This window comes from Pinus tabuliformis, chromosome X (assembly GCF_031772625.1).
Source record: "Pinus tabuliformis cultivar Carrire ecotype Pingquan chromosome X, CPIR1, whole genome shotgun sequence".
In the NCBI taxonomy this organism is placed as follows: Eukaryota; Viridiplantae; Streptophyta; class Pinopsida; order Pinales; family Pinaceae; genus Pinus; species Pinus tabuliformis.
This window is the reverse complement of record NC_142308.1, coordinates 989,600,348-989,627,693: the sequence shown is the minus strand read 5'-3', so window position 1 is coordinate 989,627,693 and position 27,346 is coordinate 989,600,348. Positions and strand designations below refer to the sequence as shown.

The following is a 27,346-nucleotide window of genomic DNA, read 5'->3' as shown; positions in this document are numbered from 1 at the left end:
TCCTTAGAGGAATTTGAAGACAAACTGGAATGATTTACCTATTCTTCAAGCTGATACTTGACTAAGGTTTATTGGGCAACAAAGAGTTGTGTCTCCAACTCATGCATCATTTCCAGGTTCATATTTGCAATATGAAGTTGCCTCTCCATTTCTTGCAATTTGTCAGAAAGCAACTGCTTCTTTTCCTTCATGGAATTCAACTGTTCTCTAAGTATGCTACTCTTCCTTCCATCCTCATATATTTCTCTCACCATATCCATCATGGTGGACAATTCTTGCTTCATGTCTTCATCAAAGAATCTTGTGAAGAGCACAGAATTTGAAGACCCACTTGTAAAAGTTGTCATTATGTCAATGAACAAAAAAACTTCAACAAGATAAATAAAGAGCTTATTTAAGCAACCTTTTGCAACAAACCTCTTGTGCTTTGGATTGCCTTGAGGTCCTTCGGGATAGAAGAATATATTCAACCCTTGTTCTTCTTGTCCTTCTTGGACTAAGCTAGCAAAAACTTTCCCTTTACCTCTGCAAACTCAAAAAATAGTCAATCTGTAACACAAGCATACAATCAACCTCTGACTGTTTAAACACCTTTCAGACAAGCAATCTTTGCTTTGTCAATCAAGCATTCTGATATAACCTTCTTTGAAGGTGGGGTTAACCAAACTTAAGCTCCGATACCACCTGATCTGAAAATGGGGCACTTAGGCTTCTTGTCTAACTTACAAGAACCTCTCCCACTTCCAAAGCTTGAATATTCGCAAGTCCTCATGATTAATCAATGCGGAATTAAGAAATGCTTGAAATATGGGTGTATGCTTGTATTTGTTTTCAACTGATTACTTGCTTTAAAATCTGTTGTTTTAGTTGATATGTAAATGTGCTTGAACATAATATATAAATGCATATACAATAAACAATGCAGCAATAAAAAATCACACAGAAACATCAATTTAATTTGGAGTTCACCCACAACTCTTGGGCTACATCTCCGTGAGCCCTAGTCAACTCAACTAGGTTCTCTGGGATTATGGTATAAGTCTTTTTTACAAGCTCTTGGCTTATCTCCTGCTGTTTTACACAGAAACAACGGGTTCAGACACCATGTTATTCCCTTGGCTCTTGAAGCTCTGGCTCTTGGTTTTGGCTCTTGGCTCTTGGTTCTGGCTCTTTGGCTCTGGCTCTGGCTCTTTGGCTCTGGCTCTTCGGCTCTGGCTTCATTCTACCCTCTATCAGTTACAGCTCTCTGGGCTTTTCACTTGAACTCCAAGTGACTCCCTCGGTTGCGTTTTTCTGCTTCTGCGTTGCCTTCTTCCCCTCAGCTTCCTGCTTTGGCTTCTTTCAGTAACAAAAACCCAAATAATCAACAACAACAACCAACAACAACTCAGCAGCCCCCCTGTCTCTGTCATTTTGTGGCTTTTAAGCCAAATCGGCATTGTCTTTTCATTTTCCCTCTCGGGCTCTCTATCTTCCTGTTTTTGTCCGCTTAAATCCCCTCTCTAAGCGTTAGCAATCATTGTTAGATGCCCTCAGGGATGGATGCCACCTATTCTGTAACGGAATGGGTCATCGGTGCTTGAAATCCCTCAATATAGTCATTCTCGGCTTACACAGGAAAACATACCAAACACGGGAAAAATCTGCAGAAACCACTGTTCCCGGACTTCAAATTTTCATAATTCCACCTTATTTTCCTATCGGGTCTGCCCGTAAGTCGCCATCGCATGTCGCAAGGGCCTGCCCCTTTGTATTTTAGAATTGCATTAAAACTGTGAAAACACCGCAAAAATGGCTTATGACGGATTTCAAATATTATGTGTTTTCATTTTGGAACCCTTTCGGGTCCGGTTTCATCGGGTCGGGCACTTTTCCTTCGTATTTCGTTTATTCAACGAAAAACGAAAATACAAAGAAAATCGTCATTTGACGGATTTCAAAATGTATTAAATTTAGTTCATATGGTCGTCAAGTCCAGCCATCGCATCGCATATATAACATATAACATATAACCGCTCCTCTATAATGCGCTGATGCGATATTGCGATGCAACAAGTCACAATCGCAGATCGCACAAGCCCGAGGTCTTTCCCATATGATAGGGTCTATGCTAGCGCCGATTGTGATCCGCCGATATCGGCAATTGCGGTATTGCATCGACCAGGGCCCATCGCATGTTATGCCTCCGATTGCCTCCACCTGTCATCGCCGATGCGATATGCCGATCGGATCTGGACCGTTGATCAGCTAGATCCGACGGCTCCTGTCTATTCACTGTTCATGCCTCCGATAGGCCTCATTTCTGCCATTTCTTCATATTTTTGGGTCCCGATAGTGTAATCCGACTTTTTAAGAGGTCCTCCTTTTGTGCTAGTTTTGACCTTTTAGGAGATTTTGAAGACTTGAAGATTTAGAGGGTTATCCAAGATCCATTTTTGGATCAACATAAGACAAGTTACGTTGACAAGTGATTCAACACTGATCAACTATAGCTTTGGTCAACAAGACAACGAAAACTCAACTATAGCTTTGGTCAGCGATTAAGACAGTGGAAACCCTACAATGATTTCCCTAAGGCAGAAGTTTCACAGCAGATAACTTACAAAAGAATTCTAATGCTTGATGAGGCAACAAAAGAATCTGATCTATTAATTACTGATGCACTCACTGAAACAGTCCATTGATACCATTCGTGGTCAATTGTGGGACCAAGCCATGATTTAGTTGTAGATCACCACCGTAGGGCAGACGACTCCAAAGTAACCACCACACAATAAACAACAGCTGACTCGGAGAATTCGGAAATATCAGCGGTTGCTAGTGAGGAAGTCGTGTAGCTGACTTTTTATGGGATGCGAAGATACTTCTGAATCTGGAACAGTCCAAAGCAATGTTGCATTAATCATTATCGGGATTAAATCAGCGCGGGGAAAAAATCGGAAAAAATCGTAAAAATCGGGAAAAAATCAGTAAAAATCATAACATACAAAAATATTCATTTTTTTCAATTTTTTTAATATTTAAAGCATCTACAACATAAAATAAATACATTGACACATAAATATGATAAAAAAACTAATATATAAGATGTTTAATATCATTTCTAGTGCCACATCACACATAATAGTGAATCATGTCCTGAATAGTAAGTCCTGACTCACAACTCCCAACTTAGCCTCAAAATATCAACAAAAAATATAATAATGTATCTCATATCATGAGTCATAATGTCATATACAATGAAATGAACCAAATAACTAAAGTCTAGTACTACTGATTTCCTTTGCCCCTTTAGATGTAGAGGTTAGTGGAGTTGGCAGTGGATTCTGCTATGCTCTAGAAGCTAAAAAACTAGGAGCTACAAGAGGTAGACCACGTCCTCTACTGGTGACAGGGGTAGCTTGGTTAGGTTGTGTCACCTCCTCCTCCTCATAATATATATATTATTTTTATTTTTATTTATTAATTTATTTATTTTAATTTTTTTTCCGTGATTTTTTCATAAAAATCGCCGAAAAAAATACATGTATTTATCGACCGATAATATCGCCGATTTCAAAAACTCGCGATTTTACGATATAATCGCGATTAGTGCAACACTGGTCCAAAGCCTTCGAAAACATAACAGAAGACTTCCAATAGATACAATATGTTCTGAACTTGTTTGATCAAGGTCCTGAGACAGGTGCAGAAGTGGTTACAGAGGGAGTTCACAGGTTCTTAAGCTCGGCATTAGGCCTCCTGTGACAGACTCAGATTTGAAGGTATTCATTCAGTCTATTAGTTGTCCATAGACAGGATCAGGTCACTGAGATGTAGATGTATAACTAATTATTGGTTACTTTCTGTGGATTCATAGTCTCTACTCAAACAGTAATGTTGTGGATGAATGAACAGTGTTACGGTGGTTGATGACTGAGCATTGATAATTAACGTGCTTTGAATGAATTTTTGGTCCTGTCATTTAATGAACAAAGAAATTTTAGTGGAAACCCTAGAATTCAGAATTAAGTGTTAAACAATACTACTCAGTTGAATTTTGTGTTGGACTGTTGAATCTCTGGATAAGGTATGGGATATTATACTGTATTTCTTGTTGATGAATGATCAGTTAAAATTATTTGAACTGTAATGTTGCTCAATAGCACTGTTACTACCTATTTCATGGTTGACAAAGGGAAAGAATTCTGATGGAAACCATAGTTCCTTAAGAAACCCTAAGAGCAAAATTGCCCTAGATCTTTACAGGCTGTATTGAATTAACAAAGCTACAGATTGTAGAATGCTCTTATTCCTTGCAGATTACCATGCCCTACTTGATCAGTTCAACACAATGGTCGTAGAAGGCAGGAATGCATTATACAGATTGATTGGGATGCAAGAAAGTGTGGCTATCAATTCCTGGCTATTACCAACGTTTCAAGAAAGCACATGCAGTGGTTTTGGACCAGCAACCAATCCAAGCTGGAAGTTAATGCTATACTCTGAATCCTATGAGCCAAGCAATTTGAGTTACCCGCTTTGGGGATAGATGGGGCATACAGATGGATAAAAACTGCTGTAGGTTACCTCCTGAGTAGATTGCAAGTGATGGGGAGTACATAGGACCTTCCCCAATCACCCACCAGCCAGTATATATATGGAGAAACGCTAATTTTCAGCAAATCAGATTTAGAAACTCAGTATGAGATTGATCGCTATGGCCAGCAGCTCTATTACTGTAGGCCATCGATTTACTCTTCCTCAGAGATGAACGATCTAAGGTGGTCAGCTGTTGTGGCCAATAAAGCAGCATGGAAAATTGACTTTAGGCAGCATAAGGCACTTCTATGGACTGGAATTTGCTCAACAATATACCTATATGAAGCAAATAACCAAAGCAACTCAATCGCACGAGCATTCAACACAATGAACAACAGAGATTACCCTGGAAACCCAAATGGGAAAACCAGCAAATAATGTCTTCTGTTTATGCTCAGGAATTATTGCAAACTGGAGCTATCAACTCTATCCGAGAAATTGTATATTCTTACTCGACAATATTTTGCAGATTGTTGTTTTGACTTGAAGAAAATCTTTGTTATCCGTGGATAAGATCAAAATCCTTTTCATCCTCCAATCTATGAACAGATTGCATCATTCTGAGTCCTCAATCTTTCTGCTACTCCACCCTTCTTCCCAAATTTCAAATTTTTTTTCACCTCGTGTTTCTCTTCCCATCAAGCAAGCCATACCTCTTGCAAAGAGGCTCCTTGGAATGCTGATCAATCTACCTTCTTGTAGGCCAAGATGACGGCCAAGAAGAAACCTTTGGCCTTTGGTCTTCAAGGTGATCGCCAATGGATCATTGACTTTAAAATTTGATGTGAAATATCCTTTTGATAAAGTTTGGAGTGGGCCTTATTTCTGATCCATCTCAGATCAGTTTCAGTAAATATTCAATAGCCTAATTAGAATTAGCAGACTCTTGGTCTGGTGGTCAAGAATATGTTCCTTATCCTTCACATCATTTTAAGGAAACAAGTGACTTAGAAAAATATCCCATCATCTTCATAGGATTTCTATGTTTATAGGTATGATATGTCTCCTGTGATAAAAGCATGCACTTGTTTATTGACCTCAATCCAACTGCATCCAGGGGTTTTTTTAATGCCTCTGTCTTTCAACAATTTCCGTACCTTCTCAATCTCACCCCATCTGTTAGTTGCAGCATAGATGTTAGAGAGAAGCACATAAGGTGCAGCACTCTGTGGATCCAAATCGAAAAGGTGCTCTGCCACACTTTCTGCCAGCTCTATATTGTTATGTATTCTACAGGCACCAAGCAAACAACCCCACACAACAGCATCAGGTTTTATTACCATTTTGTTGATGAAGTCTTGTGCTTCGTCAAGACGGCCAACTCGGCCTAGAAGGTCAACCATGCATATATAGTGTTCCATTGTGGGTGTGATGTAATAATCTTGACTCATGCAATTGAAGTATCGATAGCCCTCATCCACTAAACCTGCATGGTTGCAGGCAGACAAAACGCTAACAAAGGTCACATGGTCTGGTTCCATGCCAAATTGTCTCATTTGTTCAAAGAGTTTGAGAGCTTCATTGCCGCTGCCATGCATGGCATACGCTGCAATCATTGTATTCCATGAGACCACGTCTTGGTGATGTATTTTGTCAAATAATTGACGTGCCTTCTCTATGCTTCCACATTTTGCATACATGTCTATAAGAGTAGTCACAACCACAACATCAGATAGAAGTCCACTTCTAATTATTTTTTTATGGATCTCCATGCCACGTTCCAAAGCTGCCAAGTCGGCGCACACTGGGAGAATGGTGATGAAGGTTTTTGAGTCTGGCCTCACACCTGCCAACTCCATTTGCTGAAAAAGTTCCAAGGCCTCGATACCCAGCCCATTATGTGCAAATCCAGAAATCATCGCATTCCACGAAACCACATTTCGTTGAGGCATTTCATTGAAGAGTTTCAAGGACTCATCTAGAAAACCATTCCGGGCATATCCTGTAATCATTGCATTCCATGACGCATGGTCTCGTTGATGTATTTTGTCAAACAATTCACGTGCCTTTTCTATCCTTCCACATTGTGCATACATATTTAAAACGGCAGTCATGACGAATAAATCGCCCTGAAGTGCACTTACAATAATTTTCTGGTGAATCTCCATGCCCTGTTCCATAGTCGCAATGTCAGCACACGCTGTGAGAATACTGGCAAATGTTTTGCAGTCTGGTCTCACACCTGCTAATTGCATCTGTCGAAAGAGATTGAAGGCACTCTCGCATTGCCCATTCTGTGCGAATCCTGCAATCATTGCATTCCATGAGACCACGTTTCTCTGCGACATCTCCTTAAACAGTTTAAGGGCCTCACCAAGAAACCCATTCTGTAGATATCCTGCGACCATCGCTGTCCAGGAGACGACATCTCGTGGATGCATTCTGTCAAACACTTTGCATGCTTGCTCTATACTCCGAGATTTTGCATACATGTCTATCAGGGCATTAACCACAACACGATCAGACTGAAACCCACTTGTAATTATTTTCTCATGCACTTCCATACCGTGTTGTAGAGAAGCTAAGTTGGCACATGCTGCAAGCACAGTGGCAAGGGTGAATTCATCAGATTGTATACCTGTTGTTTGCATTTGATGAAAGAGTACAATTGCTTCCTCTGGAAAACCATGTCTTGAGTACGCTGCAATCATGACAGTCCATGAGCATGCGTCCCGTTCAGTCATTTGGTCGAAAACTCTGCGAGCGTCCACCACGCTCCCGCATTTGACGTACATATTGATAAGCACATTTTGCAAGCGTATGCTGCACCGAAATCCCGTCTGGTTGATATGAGCGTGAACCAGTTTACCATATGGTAAGGCCTTATTCACAATACAGACGTGCAAAAGTTGAAGGTAGTCTACAGGCTTTTCCCTCATGTGCTGCGGCCCCTCCAAAATCCCCAACTGACAGAATTCCCTGACATGGTTAAGAGCAGAGAGTAGTGTTTCTATGGAAGTAGCCCTTATCATTCTACATGAAAGAACATCTCAAGTGGGGCTACACTTCACACAGGCGCGCTAAGTGAAGAGGTGCAATTATGCAACAATGGCATTGAAATGCAATAAGTTTGGTGTAAGAGTGGACAAAGAAGCCCAAATAAAGTTATCGTTGATCTATTCCAAAGCATTTAGTTAGTTGAGGTTTTCATATAGAATTTCAAGGTTTTTACTGTGAATTTTTGGACTTTTACCTGTTGGAATGTGGTTAAAATACTTGAGGTGAAATCTTGATTTATGTTATTTAAATTAGTTGTAGGGCTTACTTATCAAGCTTGTGATTTCAATACACTATACCGGATTTTAGAGAAATTAGACAAGAAAAACCCACAGGAAAAGCTTCCAAAAAATTTCACTAAAGACAACTTGTATTTTATCACTATTGAAAGGGACATCTGTGATTGCCAAATGTAAGTGCCATTTGTGAGTTGATTGTATAAAAATTGGTGAAATGTTTTGGAATTACTGCATGAAAATTATTAGGGGTGGAATTTAGTTAATTGGGTTTTTTTTGTTTTTTTACATAAAAATATTCTTTTATTTAGTTAAAAATTCGTCTATTATATATATATATATATATGTGATTAAATGGTTTATATATATATATATATATATGATTAAATGGCTAATATTTGCCCAAAATTACGAGTTTTAATAATAAATTATATGATTTTTATTGAATATTCAGGTACGTTTTATATGTAGAATAGTCTCATATACTAGCAATTGCACCAAATATTGCAAAGGAAATGTTGTAAGGAAGTGACATAGGAAAGAGTGGCATTAATAGTGAATGTGCCACCTACGACATCTGCAACAAAAATCTTGGATGCGGTTAATACTCAAAACCAATTCAACAATTTGAAATATTTTGAAAGCATACAAAATACCACACATGTTACTTCAACAAACATGAAGTAATCAAAATTGTAACATGTACTGGATTAGAGAGATTTTTTTTTTTTTTTAAACCCAAAAAAAACACCTACAAACTTCTGACTATTTATGATCTATGCTAGTTGACTATTTATGATCTATGCTAGTTTTTTAATATATTTATTAGTAGTTTTATCTTTTTAAGATGTTTGATATTAAATTTTGTTCAGTTTGAGATTTTATGTGTTTATTTGACAGTCACATCTCATACACCAATTATGAGATTTTTGCATGAGCAACTTCTATTCCAACAAAACCCAAATTGTGGCCAGCAAGAGTTTTCCTGGCCTTCTCCAACACAAACTGCAAGTACTTACCCTGAGCTTCAATTAGGAGTTGCAAATGTTGTTGTACATGTTTCAACCATGTTAGATTAAGAAAAAGAGAAGAGTCTAACGACCCATCACTATTTGTAAGGACCTCATTCCCTACCGTGATCAAAATTATTAAGGTTGAAGGGTAGTAAGGAGAAATCCTTTGAGCCACCCAAGCTTGGCCTGTAGTTAGGATTTCACTTATTCTTTGGACTTTCTCATTCTTAAGACCCACAATAACTGCAATGACTGTGTTGGAAAATGCTTGCAGTATAGAGGGATCTGAGTTGTAGATCTTGAATCTATTGATAATGGTGTTTCCAAGCATCTTAGCTACCTGCTTCTGTGATGGAAAATTGTCCCCTCCATTCCATAGTTTACACCAATTCCAAGGTTTGGCTATTGTGATGCCTCCGGCTCATTTCCCCCTGCAATGTGCAATACCAAACAACATACAACCATAACCCACATTAACCCAATTTTCAGCCTTAATGGATGCAGGAACCCTTCAAATTTCAAAAACCCACATTAACACAACATGCAACCATTGATGCTTCAAAAGACAGAGTTTGTATATATATATATATATATATATATATATATATATATGCAATGGATAATGAAGTTCTTAGATCGAGTTCTTACCTGTTGAAATCAAAAGAATAGAATTATAGACAACAACCAATAGTAGAGTTTTACATGAATGCAGTCTCTGACAATCCATCTTGAACAAAGATACAGTCCTGAGAACTTCAATGTACCTCTAGACTACTACCCTTATTGGCTTAGAATGATCAATTCTTGCATTCTTTGTGCATTACACCCATACCAACTTCTTTGTCTAAAATTTGCTTCTGAATCCGAGACCAAGATACTGTCTAATCTAATCCACTCATAGGGATGAGTAAATTCCCATACAACTTCCTCCAGAACAAGCCTCTGGTCTGAATCAACCAGGTGTATACTATCTAATAACATGAACCCTACTAAATCTCTACAAAGATGCTACAACACCATACACACCACATGGCTATCTACCATGACTTGTTCTTTTACCTCTAACGTGCCACACAACCATTGTATGTAGATATTCAACCACAATTATGTATGATTGTCATACAGTTCTCCAAAATGTTAAGCTTATTGAAACCCTGTGAGCTTTCCTCATGTTCCAATGCAATAGGTTGAATATTTTTATCGTTGTAGGCCTCAACACCAAATCTCCCAAGGCTCCTAGACTACTTGCAGCCTCTCTCCTTGAAACATCAAATACTTGAGCTTCATAGTGATGGGTAAATTGCAACATACAAGTTTCTCTACTCCAACCTCTCCCCTCATAAAAAATTTGAACCTTCATCATATGTAATATGTATATGGATTTGAAACCAAACAATCTTTAATAATTAACCACATAACTTGTTGGACTAGGGTGTCTTATCTTTTAACATTACCCTCGAAGACATGCTAGGTTAATGTATTGTAGTGCACTCCCCTTACATATTGGGATGCATTTTTTCATTATCCATGTTTCTTGTGATAGATGGCACTGATACCTCTGGTTGTGGTGATGTGATGTAATCAAAACATGAGCCAACTCCCATATATTGCAACTCAACATGCGACTGTTGTCAAACATATAGTTTATTGTCAATTACTCCTACGAGGCAACCAAAATAAGGAGTTGTCATGAATTTTTTGATAAAATTACAAGCAGGTCCATGAAGTATCTTATTGCCACTTTACCAAATGGGGCACAACCAATGACATAAATATTTACTTGCAAGACTGCTGATGCGGCACCCAAAATTACTTGTCCTCCAGTCAGAGCTCAATCACCTATATTTTTGTGGATCTAGTGCATGCCACTGGCTATAACTACCAATAAGTTGCCATCTTTTTCTTTTAGCTTGGCTCCTCTCAAAGTGTGGTGATGTTCCAATATTAAAATAAAGCTAGTCCTCATAACATCCAAACAACTTTCGTTGCTCCAAGAACTCGTAGCTATCATCATGGGATCATACAATACAAAATCCACAAAGAAATCTTGATTCTTACCTAGCCAGAGAATTCAACAACTGCAATGGTAGAGCTCAAGTGAAACAATTGTATTTTATAATTTTAAACTATTTTTGCAAAATAAGTAGTTTCATAAAGATTTAAAAAAAATAGAAATTATATATTATTTATATATTTCTAATTTGTATGTAATACAATTCCTAAATGCATATTAATTTTTTAATGACATTAATAACCATTTTCTACTGAAGCATTTTATTTATAATAATATAATTATCTCTCTATGAGTGTGTAAGAGTGCAATCGTGTTGTCACATTATATAACATGGACATCTACAATCTCAAATTTGATTACTTATAAAATAAAATAATTTTCATAAAAATATCATAGCTTATTGCGAATTACGAATTGCAAGCTAAACGCAAGTTAACCAGCAATTAGTTTCCTTCTACTAATTAAAGAGAACCACATTGATGTTTCGACGACTCCATTATTAAAATGAATAGTCTCCCTATATCTCTTTCTTTCTCATGGTTATGCATCTATAAATACCAACATAGCCTCTCTAAATACCAACATGGCTTTAGAGTGAAAGGGTCCTAAATAAATAAATTAAATATGAATTTACACTTAGAGTTTATTGGTGTTCATGTGCCAAAGATTTCAAAATCCAAGGCATTTTAAAGTAAAGCTTTTTATTGGAGAAGAGTTCTTTTAATTTTATAAATCTTTAACCTTATTGGGAAATTGTTGATATTTAAGTATTTGATGAAAAATAATTTCAAAAAAAGGGGATTTGTAAAACAAAGAAAAAGGGAAAGGCACGTCCATGGAAATTGGAAAATAGAGAAGTCGTGGAAGAACATAAAACCAAGGCCAAAGCAGATTGTTAAACCGTTCTAACCTGGCATTGAAGGGAACATCTACAAAGTAAATGCATTAATGTAGAGCTCAAAACTTGCAAAATTTAAGGCGGAGCCAACAAGTGACCAATCAGAGAAAACACGAAGAACAAGAACCACACAAACAAAAGGCGGTGGAAAACCCGAGAAGAGAGTCAAGATTTGAAGCCAAAGTCATTTTTGAGAAAAAAAAATGTCACAAACCTGCTTTAGTAGAGAACACTGGCGAGCCCAAGAAAAGTTGGAAGTCATTTTCATCAGCATTTTTTACTGTTGCAGATTGTGTTAGTAGAAGACATGTCAAAGGCAGTGGCGAATCCAACCCGAGTTGAAATGTGAAATCGAAAGTCAATTTTGTGGGCAAGTTTTACTGTTAGACCTACGTTAGAAGAGGAAACATCCAACTTAAGAGAAGGAAGCGCAATATTAAATCGAAAAATATCCAGACAAATGACGTGCCCTTTAAATGATGAAATCTCTGCCCACATCATTGGCTTCAAGTCCAAACTCCTGAAACTATAAGACGAATAGTGGAGGATCCATGTGGTATCTAGTTTAATTCTTTAACACAAACACTCACGTAGGACAACCGTCTCTCCCATGCTTTAAAAGGAATCCCTGTTCTCATGCTTGCAAAGTTAACTTACAAGGGAAAGACCTATTAGGACAGTATCAGGTATAGAGCATTTCCATTTGAAGACCACAAATATTAAAGGCCTGTAACTAATATGTTGTGTGCCCTGAAGAAACACCATTGTATGATTGAAATGCAAGAATTTCACCACTTGGTAGGAAGCAATAACAGGGATAGGGTAAGTTCACAAAGCCCATGTTTATAAGCTAGAGTAGTATAAACTATCCCTGAGAGTAGTTGTCCTACAAACATAGTAGTCTTCAAACTGCTGGTTGTATCAAAGTAGAAAATACATCGCCTTAAGGTCACCCTTACAGCCCACTGTTTTTTTTTTTTTTTAGAAAACCGTCATGGGATTCCCCGCACCACTTTTACGGAATGGTGGTAATTCTCGGGGGGGCAACGATCACACTCATCGGCTGACACGTACCCTAAGCAGTTTTCCAATACAACCTTTTCCCCGGCGCGTAAAATTCGGTAAAAAGGGCCTTGCGATTTTGCCGACAACCGTCCGATTGGGTACACTCCTCTCGGCTGCCCGTACTAATAAATGAATACGGATACACTTTGCAAGGCCTGCACCATGGAGCTATTTATTCCTTGATGTGAATTGGCATTTACATTGATGGCCATCTTTATCAGTGAAGTAATTAATGTTAATTCATTACGGTTGTTGAATGTAGGTGAAGACTTTTAATTTTATTGTTTTTTTTTTTTAATTCATGGGAGTCGTTTTTTTTACGATACAAGTAAAATTTAATGTTATGTTTTTTTTGGTAGATGCAATGTAATACGTAGCAGCACGAAAGTAAGAAGTGAAAATGAAAAATTACACATAGCAGTGTTAATTTTCCAGGAGAGACAGAGTGAAGTTTTTTTTGGAACTGCATCTGAAGCAATCTTGCTGTAATCCCTATATTAGAGGAAGATTTTTTTGTAACAGTGAGTATTGTTAATGAACACAAGTTTTTTGTGTGTGTGTGAAACTCTATCTTCCCAGAAACAATTTTAGTTTCTCTGTGTTAAGAAACATAACATTATTCTCTGTTCATTTTTGTCATGGAATTATCAGAAACTCCCAACATGGTATCAGAGCTTGTCCAGGCTCTTTGAAGGTGTCAAAGAAGTTGAAGGAAGGATTTCTTGTTGCAGCAGCTTCTCCAACAGAGTGAAGACTCAGTCAAGAAAGAATCCAAGGATTTCTCAAGTTAGTTTTTTGTGTTATTGTTGAGGACAGTCAGTTATTTTAAATACACATTCAAGTATTTTGAAGCATAGTTAAGAGTGCAAGAATGGCTGGAGCCAACACTAGCATGGGTATCTGTAATACCCAGCTCCCACAATTTAATGGGAAAAACTATGACTATTGGGAAATAACTATGAGAGCTTTGCTTGCTTCCCAAGACTTATGGGAATTTGTTGAGGATGGTTTTGAAGAACCCGCAGATGAAGATGAGTTTAATAATTTAACTCAGGCAGAGAAAGAACTGCTGAAGAGCAATAATAAGAAGGATTCTAAAGCCCTCTACTTTTTGTATCAAGCAGTGCATGAGAGTGTGTTTCCAAGGATAGCAGCAGCCAGGAGATCCAAAGAAGCATGGCAAAATATTAAGATAGCCTATCAAGGCATGGAGAAAGTGAAGACAACAAAACTACAGTTGCTAAGGAGAGATTTTGAGACTCTCTGCATGAAGGAGTCAGATAATATTGACTCATTCTTCACACATGTGATTGGTCTAGTCACACAGATAAGGTCTCATGGAGAGATTCTTGAAGAAAGGAGGATTGTGGAGAAACTATTGAGGATCCTACCCTCAAGGTTCGATGTGATTATCACCACCATAGAAGAGACAAAGGATCTCACAAACTTCTCAGTTGATGAACTACATGCATCACTGATGACACATGAGCAGAGATTGAGTAGAAATGAAAACTCATCTCTAGAGCATGCCTTTAAGACCCATATGTTCTTTGGAAGAGGAAGAGGTCAAGGCAAAGGAAACAAGAGAAGAAGAGGCAGAAGCCAAAACAGAGGTGGAAGAAACAATCCAGCAAATGCTCAAGGAAGAGGCAACAATCCAAATTAGAACCAAGGCCAAGGCAGCAGCCAACAAAGTGAACAACATCATGCTCAAGGACAAAGGTATGATAAATCCAATGTCCAATGTCACTATTGTAAAAAATATGGGTATTATGCAAATGAATGTAGGAAGAAGCAACATGATGTGAATAATAGAACTAGTGAAAATTTCACTAGAGAAAATATCAGCCAAAATAATTTGGTTTTAGCCTGTAATATGGTTGAAGAAAAGAGTGAAGATGTATGGTTTTTAGACTCCGGTTGCAGTAACCATATGACAGGAAACATAGCCCTGTTTTCTATGTTAGATCAGAGTGTGAAGTCACAAGTCACACTAGGGACTGATAATAAACTTTCTATTATGGGAAAAGGAGAAGTAAATGTCTTAACAAAGAAAGGTGAAAATAAAACCATAGCAGATGTTTATTATGTTCCTGGAATGAAATGTAACCTCTCAAGTATTGGACAGCTTGTTCAAAAGGGGTACAATGTTTTCTTTGCGAATGATGTATGCACCATCATGGATAAAACACCCAGCAAACAATGTATCGCTGAAGTGAAGATGACAAGGAACAGGATGTTCCCTCTCAGAATGAAAGCAGAGTTAAAAAATGGAGAAGAAATAGTAGCAGTGACACAAGAGGCTTTCCAAAGCGAACCAAAATATGAAAATTGGTTGTGGCACTTGAGATTTGGACATCTCAACTTTGGAGGTCTTAACTTGTTGAATAAAAAAGGAATGGTAAGAGGATTACCATTGATAGAGAAACCAGACAGCCTTTGTGAAGGTTGTATCTTGGGGAAACAACACAGAGAAAGTTTTCCATCTGGGAAAAGCATAAGGGCAAAAGCACCCTTAGAGATTGTCCACTCAGATTTATGTGGACTGATGCAAACTCCATCACTTGCAGGCAGCCACTATATACTAACATTTATTGATGATTTTACTAGAAAAACTTGGGTTTATTTCCTGAAGAACAAAATTGAAGTGTTTGAAAGATTCTGCAATTTCAAAGCACTGGTAGAAAACCAAAGTGGGCTGCATATCAAAGTTTTAAGAACTGATAGAGGAGGTGAGTATATCTCCAAGGAATTTCTACGTTTTTGTAGAGAAAATGGAATTCATAAGCAGTTTACCACTAGGTACACTCCGCAGCAAAATGGAGTTGTCGAAAGGAAGAATAGGACAATCATGGATATGGCAAGGAGTATGTTAAAGTCAAATCATTTGCCAAATGATTATTGGGTTGAAGCTGTACACTGTGCATCGTACATTTTGAATAGATTCCCTACAAAAGCAGTCATGAACAGAGTGCCAGAAGAAGCATGGAGTGGGACAAAGCAAGGAGTCACCCACATGAAAGTTTTTGGATGTGTGGCCTATGCACACATTCCAGATTAACTAAGGAAGAAGTTGGACAACAAAGGGGAGAAATGTATTTTCATTGGATACAGTGAGGAATCCAAAGCTTACAGGTTGCATAACCCATCCACCAAGAAGCTTATTGTGAGTATATATGTTCAGTTCATTGAGGAGGAAGCTTGGGATGGAAGCATAGAGAAGACGGTGAATGTTAAAAACTCTTTGTCACATGATGAAGATGGTGAGGAGATGGCTGAAATACATCCCCAAACAGCAGCACCAACACAAGGATAGCAAGAGACACCCTTGAGGAGAAATGAAAGTGCTTTTCCAAGCACACCACAAGGAGGAAATTCAAGTGCTTCTTCAAGCACTTGTACACCAAATGCAAGAGGTAAGAAGTTCAAAAATTTAAGTGACATTTATGAACAAGAGGCAACAAATGAAGGTATGAACTCTTTGTTTGCTTTATATTGTCATGTTGATGACCCTGTTCATTTCGAAGAAGCAATTAAGGATAGGAAATGGATAGAAGCCATGGATGAGGAGATCAATGCCATAGAAAGAAACAAGACATGGGATTTAGTTGAACTACCAAAAGGAAAAGAAGTCATTGGAGTTAAATGGGTCTACAAGACCAAGAGTAATGCTGAAGGCAAAATAGAAAGACACAAGGCGACACTGGTTGTCAAAGGATATAAGCAGCAGTATGGGAGAGACTATGAGGAAACTTTTGCACCGGTTGGTAGAATGGAAACAGTGAGAGAAGTGTTGTCCATAGCAACACAAAACAAGTGGAAAGTCTGCCAAATGGACGTGAAGTCAACATTTCTAAATGGAGTGTTAAAGGAAGAGGTTTACATTGAACAACCTCTAGGCTATGAAAAGAAAGGCCAAGAGCACAAAGTGTGCAGATTGAAGAAAGCTCTTTATGGGATGAAGCAAGCACCAAGAGCGTGGTACACTAGGATAGATTCCTATCTACTGGAAAATGGATTTGAAAAGTGTGAGGGAGAACCCACCCTCTACATCAAAGAAAAGGATGGTAAAATACTAATTGTTGTGTTATATGTTGATGATGTTATTTTCATAGGTAATGATGATTATCTTATTGAAAATTTCAAAACAGTCATGAAAGAAGAATTTGAAATGACTGACATGGGTTTGCCGAGATACTTCTTAGGAATAGAAGTAGAACAAAATGGAAATGGGATTTTCATCTCTCAAGAGAAATATGCTAATGAAGTGTTGGAAAGATTTAATATGCAGGAGAGCAAAGCAGCAATCACTCCCACAGTGATGGGATTAAAACTCAGCAAAGAGGACAACAACAAGGATTTTGATCCTAGTTTGTACAAGAGCATAGTTGGCAGCCTCATGTATTTGACTGCAACTAGGATGGATATAATGCATGCTATTAGTTTAATTTCTAGATTCATGGAGAGGCCAAAAGAAGCACATTGGCAGGCAGAAAAAAGGATTCTGAGGTATGTTAAAGGTACTAAAAGGTTTGGCATTTTATATACTACTTCAGAATGTTCAGATTTAATTGGATACACTGATAGTGATTAGGCTGGAAGTGTAGATGATCGGAAAAGGACATCCGGTTATGTTTTTCACATGGGTTCAGGAGCCATTTCATGGGCTTCTAAAAAATAGCCTATTGTAGCGTTGTCTACAACAGAGGCAGAATATGTGGCGGCTACAACAACAGCGTGTCAAGCAATTTGGATGAGAAGGATGTTAAGGAGTTTATGCCAAGAGCAAGCAAAAGGAACTGTGATTTTTTGTGACAATAGCTCAGCTATTGCATTATCCAAGAATTTTGTGTTTCATAAGAGAACGAAACACATTGACACAAAGTTTCATTACATCAGGGAATTGGTAAACAATGGAGAAATTGTTTTAGAACATTGCAGAACATAGGAGCAGGTTGCAAATATTCTGACCAAACCATTGGGGCAGAAAAGTTTTGAGTTTTTGAGGAAATGTCTGGGTATGATTGATAACCCAACAATTGAAATTAAAGGGGAGTGTTGAAATATTACTTTCAACTGCAATGTTTTATTTTCTTTTCAGAAAACTGTCATGGGATTCCCCGCACCGCTTTTATGGAATGGTGGTAATTCTCGGGGGGCGGGGCAACGATCACACTCATCGGCTGACACGTACCATGAGCAATTTGCCAATACAACCTTTTCCCCGGCGCGTAAAATTTGGTAAAAAAGGGCCGTGCGATTTTGCCGACAACCGTTCGATTGGGTACACTCCTCTGGGCTGCCCGTACTAGTAAATGAATACGGATTCACTTTTCAAGGCCTGCACCATGGAGCTATTTATTACTTGATGTGAATTGGCATTTACATTGATGGCCAGCTTTATCAGTGAAGTAATTAATGTTAATTCATTACGGTTGTTGAATGTAGGTGAAGACTTTTAATTCTATTGTTTTTTTTTTTAATTCACGGGAGTTGTTTTATTTTACGATACAAGTAAAATGTTATGTTATGTTTTTTTTGGTAGATGCAATGTAATACGCAACAACGCGAAAGTAAGAAGTGAAAAAGAAAAATTACACACAACAATGTTTATTTTCCAGGAGAGACAGAGTGAAGTTTTATTTGGAACTGCATCTGAAGCAGTCTTGCTGTAATCCCTCTGTTAGAGGAAGAATTTTTTGTAACAGTCAATATTGTTAATGAATACAAGTTTTTTTTTTTTTTGTGTGTGAAACTCTGTGTTGCCAAAAACAATTTTAGTTTTTCTGTGTTAAGAAACAGAGCATTATTCTCTGTTCATTTTTGTTCTGGAATTATCAGAAATTCCCAACACCCACCAGAGCGGCCCATTCTCCTTCTTTAGGCAAATGTCTCCCTTTTCTCATAAGTTCCCCCCATATAAAAGCCAACTTCCGCGTTCCTTCCAGGTATATCCAAGCTTTGCTCTAATTCTTGATAAGAATCAAAAGAAGAAAATATGGGTAATATGGGGTCTTGGGTAGCAGTGAGCATAGGCATGAAAGACGAGGAGGAAACTATCTAGCTAGTTCGCTTAGATGGCACCCTTCAAATCCTTCAAAAACCCCTCACCACCCCCTAGATCACGCAGGAATTCCCTCAACATTTGATCTGTCACTCCGATTCATTCTACATCGGCCCAAGAAGACGCCCACTCTTTCTCCAAATGAGCACTTGAAGGTCACAACAAGTACTTCCTTCTACCACTACACTTCTTTTAGTCCCCCCTTATCTCTCCTATCGCTAGCTTTCTTAATATCTATTGCCACCACCGCCCCCAAAATCTCAATTTAATTCGCCTCTCGCCTATCAGCTCTGCTTCACAGCATCGAACGTGCTTCTATTTTCTGCCAGCCTTTTGAGATTCAGAAAAGTGACGTCGACAGAGGCCTTCAGATCAGAGTCTGTCGGGAGTTTATTTCAAAGCTTTTGGAAGACATAAGGCTTAACACTGATGAATGTGGCAAGTCAATGGGCGGGGATTCTGCAGACAATGAGTCGGGTAGACTCTGTAATACTCCTGAATTGCAGAAAGATCATGCTCAGTTGGTCAAGTGCAGAGGCCAATGTTGGAGACTGAAACTTGAGACAATCACAGAAAATCCACATGAATGCATACCTATTTAAAAAGAAACCAGACTAGGGAACAAGCTAATAGATAGACCTAAAAACTTAGGTACCCTTAGCGTGTGACAAGCCCTGAGATGAATATAATTACAACAAAATTTCTTAGTATCACCAGCTTAAAGTAATATTAAAGATAAGCCTAGTTGAAAAGCAGGGCCCTCACTCACAGCTTCTAATCCAAAAGAAACTCAAACCAATTAATTGATTACGGAATTAGATGCATGAAATTACATTACAGGTCTCCCAACTTCAAAACGAGGAAAACAAATTATAATTGATTACAGAATTCTTTGAACCCTTGAGAGCTGCTCTGCAATCTTAGCTGCCATATCACAATGGAAAACAATGCATTGAATCGTGGGATGGTGGCTGATTGTTCATACTTTTTATTCAAAAGAGAATAGAATGGAAAATTCACTAGCACAATATTGTAAGGAGTGAAAATACATATCCCGAAACATTCACGTCTTTTGTTTTTCCTGACATTGCATTATACTCAATGTATTGATGATTTATGGATTGGGCTTGTAAATAGAAAAAATGGATCTATAATATCACTTCAGATGGTATCTTGTGTTTAGCTCTACGGGACAATGTAGAATTCTCCTGAAGGTATGTACATAACATGAAATAAACTCAGTTCATTTCAAAAAGCAAATTTTATACACTTGTGCACTGGAATGTCTGAATATTATCTTCCTTGTTGAACAAGTTTGAACCAGGGCCTTCCTAAACTTTTTCCCCTTCTCTGTCTTCCAATTACAGTGAATGACCTCGTTAGTCATGGCGCCCTTGAGAGGCATGATTTCCAGAAGCTTTGCATCCACAACGTCTGCCCAATTCAACGATGAAAACAAAGAACCGAGGAAGGCGCAACGAAGAATGGAGGAAGTGTTGTATACAATTTTTTTCCCTCACTAATGGTCATAATTATTATTATTTTTAAGTCCTTAAGTATTAGTTTTTTTCTTAATTACTAATTATTAATCTGATGGTGTACAAATTTTTAATCGTCTAATATTTGATCCAATGATACATACAGGTATCGAGTAACAGCTAAAAGAGTTGTTTTTAAAGAAAAAACTTACAACGTAACTATTATAAATAAGCATAATATTTGTATTCTTAAAAAAATACCCTAAATTATTGTTGAATTGAGTCATATTAATCGAGTTAGATTAAAGAAGGAATAATTTTACCAGATAAGTTTTGAATGCTACATATGTTATCTCTCTTTTTCTCATTGAGCAATGGATCTTATTATTGAATTTAGAACTTTTTTCTGATTCGAAGAAGAGGGTATCAATTATATTACGTGATTAGTGTTGAATTGAGTCATATTAATTGAGTTAGATTAAAGAAGGAATAATTTTACCGTATAAGTTTTGAATGCTCCATATGTTATCTCTCTTTGTCATTGAGCAATGGATCTTATTATTGAAATTAGAACTTATTTTGATTCGAAGAAGACGTTATCAACTATATTAATGAAAGTATTGTCTAATATTAATTTTTGTGAATATTTGGATGTTAGTTTATCTTATATACTTCACTTACAGGGGATAATAGCATTGATAGGGGTTAGAAAGACCACTACGAGTTCTCAATTTTGATAAAGTCGAAGACTCAAGTAAAGGTGAAGTATAAGGTTTGACTAGATCAATATTGAAAAAAAAATTGATCCATGCTTATGTATATAAACAAGTTGAGTATAAAGGCATTTTCTCTCGTAGTTCATATGATTTGGTAAGCTTTGTTTTAGAGCGTACTCATGTTTTGATGAGCCCATTTAAACTTTTTTTTAATAATTGTGAAAAGATTTACTAATTCAATTCAGATTTGATCATCATGTAATTTGTCATTTTAGGAGTGGAAAAAATTGGAGAAATTAATTTGTAACGCTATTTGTACTTTCAGAGTGGAAAAAATTAGAGAAATTAATTTGTAAAGCTATTTGTACTTTCGGAGTGGAAAAAATTGGAGAAATTAAATTGTAAGGCTATTTGAGCAGCAGGTCCCAGTTTGGAAAAAAATGGGATTGAAAAAGTCTAAAACCTTTTGGAGCCATTTTGAGGCCTCATATGACATTTATTGGTCAAAATAAGTCTTTTATGGTGATTAACAATATTATACACACCGAGGTCTTTCCAAGGGTATAATAATTGCCTTAATCAAAGATCATATGCAAAAGTTATGCCTCTCGCAAATTGACCTATCTAGTTAACAATCTTGGTACAAGTGGATGACATGTCACCCCAATTACTCAAACATGCAGGGCTAGACACATGTGGAATTTCAAGAATATTTTGTAAGCTCCAAAACCTTATCACTAATTGAGGGTTGGGGAAGTCAAAACCCTAACCTTAGATGATTATTGGGTTGCTTTAAATACTAGGCCACTAGGAGAAGAGGGGGATCCATTCTTTTGCATTGTCTCTTGTTCTGTAGCTAAGAAAAAACATCTAGGAGTGGTAGTTTAGGAGCATAGTAGAGGAGGAAGAGGATTGTGTAGCGATCATTCACTCCATAGTGTCAAAAGTTAACTCCATAGTGAGTTCTCATTTCTTTGTATTTGCATTTTATAACTATAACAATGAGATCAAAGCATAGACCTCACCCTCTAGCCAGGTTTTCTCCTTTATTGGGTTTCCCATGTTAAATATTTTGTTCATTTGTGTGGATGGTGCATACTTGTGCTAGTTCTTTCATTCATATTTTAGTTATTTCTTAAATTCAAGCCATATGCTAGATATAACACATTTGAGATCTAGGGAAATAAACTTGCACAATCTAAGATTTTATAATAATATAAGATCTATTATGATGAATTGTTTGAGTGGAATATTCATAGTAGTTTACAGATCATATCAATCCCAAACCTTGAAATGATGCATAATATGAAGTAATCCATGTTAGTGCTCATATTTCATTGCCAATGAGAGTGTTTATTAGATAAGTTAGTGTATCTATTAGAATCTTTGAATGAGCCCCAAGGGTTAGCTCAGTTGGTCAAAAATCAGCGCCTCACCATCGGGAGGTCACAGGGTCCAACTCCCCAAAGCCTTTGGGGTCAAGCCTTGCTAGTGGGTCGTGGGGCTAGATTCCCTTCGGGGTCGATCAACCCATATTTTTCCGTGGACATAGCGCCACCCGTTGACCAGGGTGTCCATGAACCACAACCCAAAAAAAATTAGAATCTTTGAATGAATTTCTCATCCTTATCTTGTTTCTTGGCCTACTGAGGAGTGACGAAAGTTAATGGAGCTTGAACACAGATACTCATTATCATAGGGTTAGAACCTAAGAAATTTTGGAAAGGTTTGTGACCTACAATGCTATGAAGATCTCTATTTTAGGCATCTTGAATAAACGGTATATATTCATCCAATGTTTCAAGGTGTGCACAATTGTATATGTGAAGGAGTTCTACAAATGTATTGTTTGTAACTTTACTATGACCATGTGTTTAAGAATGAAATTGATCCAAGTGGATATTGGTGGCCACCGACCTATTCCACTTGGACCCCCACCATTATTTCTTTTAGTTTCCTTAATTGTAGCACAACTTACTTTTTTTGCATTTTTTTTGGGTCATGAACTTGAAAAGCCGTTTTGAGGCCCTAAACGACATTTTTTTTGGAAAATGGACAAACTCATGGCCTATTTTAGGGGTTTGCAGTAGAAAGTTGTAGTCCTTAGATAGATATTTCTAGCGAGGTATCATACGCATCAAATAGAGATTGTGTGCCAAAGTTACAACCCTGAGAAGTTGATGTACCAATTTACCCCAATAGTGCCCACAAACTTTTGGTGTTTCATCTCCTAGGGATAGATTTTTGGATGTTTAGGGTTTTCCATTGTTTGTTAATAATAAATAGGCCTTTGAACCTCATTGTAACATAGTACAAAAGACATATAGCTACCACATCTCTTCTGAGAGATAAACTACCATCACCTAAGCTAGTTTATTTCCATTATGCATGTAAACAATTATCAATATTTTGATATTAATTAATTGAAGTTTTCTTTTTGCTATATCTCCTTGTTCTCTTTATATCTATATTTCATTTCATTCCTTAAGTTGCGTGTCTTCTAGAAATAGGTGATGAACTTAGAGTCCCTGTAGAAAAAAAAACACAATGGATGTCGATAACATGAAGTGTGACCATACATGAAGGAAAAAATGTTTTGTAACCTTTAATGTAGTGATAGGTTTGCGTGATGGAATATTTCACAATACTCATCTTTGGGAAACATTAAATAACCACATAAACACAATCATTGATGTTCTTTGTCAAGGTTGACTAAACAAAACAAAAAAAACCATATTGATTGATTATCATGGTCTAGAGGAGATAAGAAGAGGTGCATACATACTGATTTTTTTTAATTTCGCATTCGGTGGTATAAGAGCAATTGGTGCCTCCCAATGTTATTGCATCATCAACTTGTAAAAATTTGTTTGAAAAAGGTGTAAATGTCTTAGTGATGTCTAATTATATTATAGATGTCAAGTGGCATGTCTTTGTAATCATATGTTGTTGAGGTCCAACCTAGGGAATGAATAGGTGTCCAATTTAATAGCAAAACTTATCAAATGAGGAAAATCCATTGACATGTCAACTAAGCTAGAGGTCAATGTTGTACGTTTGAAGTCTAAATCTTATATTAAGTAGAGTTCGAATCATTATCCTTTAATATTAGGCACAATGGCAAGTGTTAATAATTGGAAACTTAAACAGTTAACCACATTATTTTCTCAAACTTTTTGTGATAGATGACATGGAGAAATTGTCAAAAGTAAGTCATCCACTACCCATGTCAAGTGTTCTCCAATTTACTTTCACTATTAAAAATAAGGATGTTGGTAATCACATTAAAGGATCGTCTCTTTACTAATAAGGAAATGTTACATTATCGTACTATTTAAACAATGGCATAGAACTTATTGCAATGAGTATTCATGAATAGTGCCACAAAGGATTTTTTAATGTTAAATAATTGGTTGCTTATTTTCAATGAAAATTTTAAGGATGGAAAATTTTCTTGAAGTTTAAAACATTGGCGAATCTCACTAATCCCTAATATGCAAATTATAAACGTTTATTGATATATTTGTAAAATTAATCAAATTTATAATTATTTTATATATAGTCTCTCTATAATGTTGGCGATTTTTAAGGTAAAATAATTTTATATTCTAAAATTTGGGCGAATCGTCTTTTATAAAATTGGAAATTGGCGAATCTTTTTTGTGGAAAAATCATGGAAAATTAGCCCACTGGGCGAACATTAGCCCCTAAAATTTTCCATGCTTATTTTGTATAAGAATCACACCAGGAGCATAGTTTGATGTGTCAATTTCAATTAAAATGGTTGAGAGAATTTAGACCTTCCCAATACTACAATAACTTCCTTGACTCCTCAAATAGTCTTTGTTTGTTGTTGGTCCAAGAGAAGGCCATGAGTTTTTTATTGTTCCCATGCAATATTTGGTGTAAAGGTTATGATGCATGAAAAAACCAAGCAAGGTGTTAAACAATTCAAATGACTTGAATATTTTGAGAACAACATGGACCTCAAGTGTCATTGTTGATGTAACCAAGATAATATATTTTCTTCAAGGTAAAGGAACACTTCTCAAGATTTTATTGTAACATCTCTATCTTGACCTTTAAGTTAATTTGTAATTAATAATGTTGATGGCATGGTATTGCTTGTGTCAGCATGGATGTGTCACAATTGTGACAAAAATGAATTAAATGAATCGAGAAACAATGTACATATAATCTAGATGTTTAATTAATAAATATGTTGACATAAGTGATTGAAACATAAGAACACTTAGAATAAGGGTTGTGATACCATGGGTGAGAAAATGATGAGAGAGTTGTGGGGAATTGTCTTTCCAAAGCCTTGCCATGAAATTGGAATTTCAATTTGATCATTTTCCCTCTTGTCAAGAACCAATTGATATTGAACGATCAAGTAGTTGGAATAGTCGCCCTCATAAATATGGAAGTTGGGGTAGTCATTGCAATAGTGCTTCAAAATTTAATGGAAGGAATAGGTTGAGTAAGTTTCTTATATTTTAAATTTGACCCACATATTTCCTGAGAAATTAAGGTATCTGTGGGACTGTATAGAAACAAACTACATTGATTATGCAAATTTCTTGAGGGGCGGGGGGTGGGGGGGGAATAAAGGAAAAAGGGTGTGAAACATTTATTCAAACAAAGAGAGACACCCACATAGAGCAAGGAGACATGGGTGCATAAGCACTAAAATTCGCAAGGAGAATGTTGTTATTCCCAAGTGGAAAATTTGTTGGGATGTTTTGAGTGATTCTATTGTGTTTCAGGCGCCCAAATGTTCCCAAAAAAGTGCAAATCATGGATTGGAATGACGTCAGTGTGCTTTTGGCTCCATAAATTCATTTTTTTCTTGGTAAACACTTGCAAAAAAACTATGAACTCTAGTTGCACAAACTGGGATGTGATTTGATGTGTGTTAATTAAGCTTGATAAGCAAGAGATGGGGAAATCATGGAGGGATTGTAGAGCAGTAACATAATTCCCTTATTTGCATTCCTAACTAGTGGAGAGGCATCTGGATATCACAAAGGCTAGGCTTAATTGGGAAAGGAGATCCTTGAATCTATGATATGTGTGAATGACAGTTGTTTTCACCTAGTCCAATTACTAATGAGTTATTAATTTTCTCCTTGTGGTATCATATCCTAGTTAGAGGGTAGCCAAATATAGAAAGTTGATGTTTGGGTGGAAAAAGCTTCTTCCTAGATTAGTTTTTAGCTTGAAATTTTAGATAAGTGTTTCATCTACTCATTTGCTTCTTGTATAAATATGGTAAAAGTTTGTAGTGTTTAATTTTCTCATAATGAAAATGTGTTTATATGATTATGGTATATATGCATATTCATGCAAGTATCTAAAGTTATGTTTGAGTTTAATATATCTCATCAAGAATATATATTAATTTGATACATAAGCTTTTTGTGAAGTAAATTGATGTCTGAAGTGGAGGAATTAATTGCCTATTCAAACATAAGGACTTGTATAAATTTTGGTGGATAGTAGCCACTAGTAAGTCTGCATGTTTACATTTTTTACTCCTACCTATTTATATGAAGAAAAACATAAATAATGGTGGACAAGTACTCTTGTTAAGTATGCATAATTTCATATGAATCCTACCTATTTTGGTGAAAAGAATTGCTTAAATTATGGTGGGAGGTAACTCTTGGTAAAAATTTCTATTTACATGAATATATAAAATGTCCAAAATTATTTTATTTCTAAAAATTTAATTAGAAACTTAAACTATTTAAATTCATATGTATTTTAAACTAGATTTACATAAATTTTAAAATTAATAAATATTAATAAAAAATTAAGTTTATTTAATAGAATAAGATAAGTTGCGATAATAAATATTAATAAAAAATTATGTTTATTTAATAGAATAAGATAAGTTGTGATAATAATCCATTGGAGTGAAATTTTACTTCACGCATTACCCAACTTGTTATAAAAAATAAACTCCTTGATTTTATCAATTATTGACTCGTGGTAAAATTTGTAGAATTCACTAATGGTGGCTAATGACTTAAGGGTTTCAAAAAGATAAACCTATTAAATTTCACTAATGGCCATTGAGTTGCACTTATCAGTGTTTAATTACGTAGAGGTGCACTATTAAACATTGTATTGTTATGGATTGGACACATCATCATTGAAGAAACCTATGAGGTTATTTTCATTAATGTGTGGATTGTTGAGGTCTTAGAAAGAAAAAAACATTTTTCACTTTCTCGATGCTTTTCAGTATGACTGCTCCATTTATCCTTTGTATGTAT

General features: G+C 36.5%; 1 protein-coding gene across 1 annotated transcript in view; it reads right to left on the bottom strand.

Moving 5' to 3' along the window:
* Positions 1-7,678, bottom strand: part of LOC149143053 (pentatricopeptide repeat-containing protein At4g13650-like) — a 120,428-nt gene extending 112,750 nt beyond the window's left edge. Inside the window, exon 1 of the mRNA XM_089449378.1 lies at positions 6,069-7,678. Within this exon, the coding sequence (XP_089305504.1) occupies positions 6,069-7,553 (1,485 nt within the window). The 5' untranslated portion in view covers positions 7,554-7,678. The remainder of the gene's footprint in view (positions 1-6,068) is intronic.
* Positions 7,679-27,346: the final 19,668 nt, after the last annotated feature.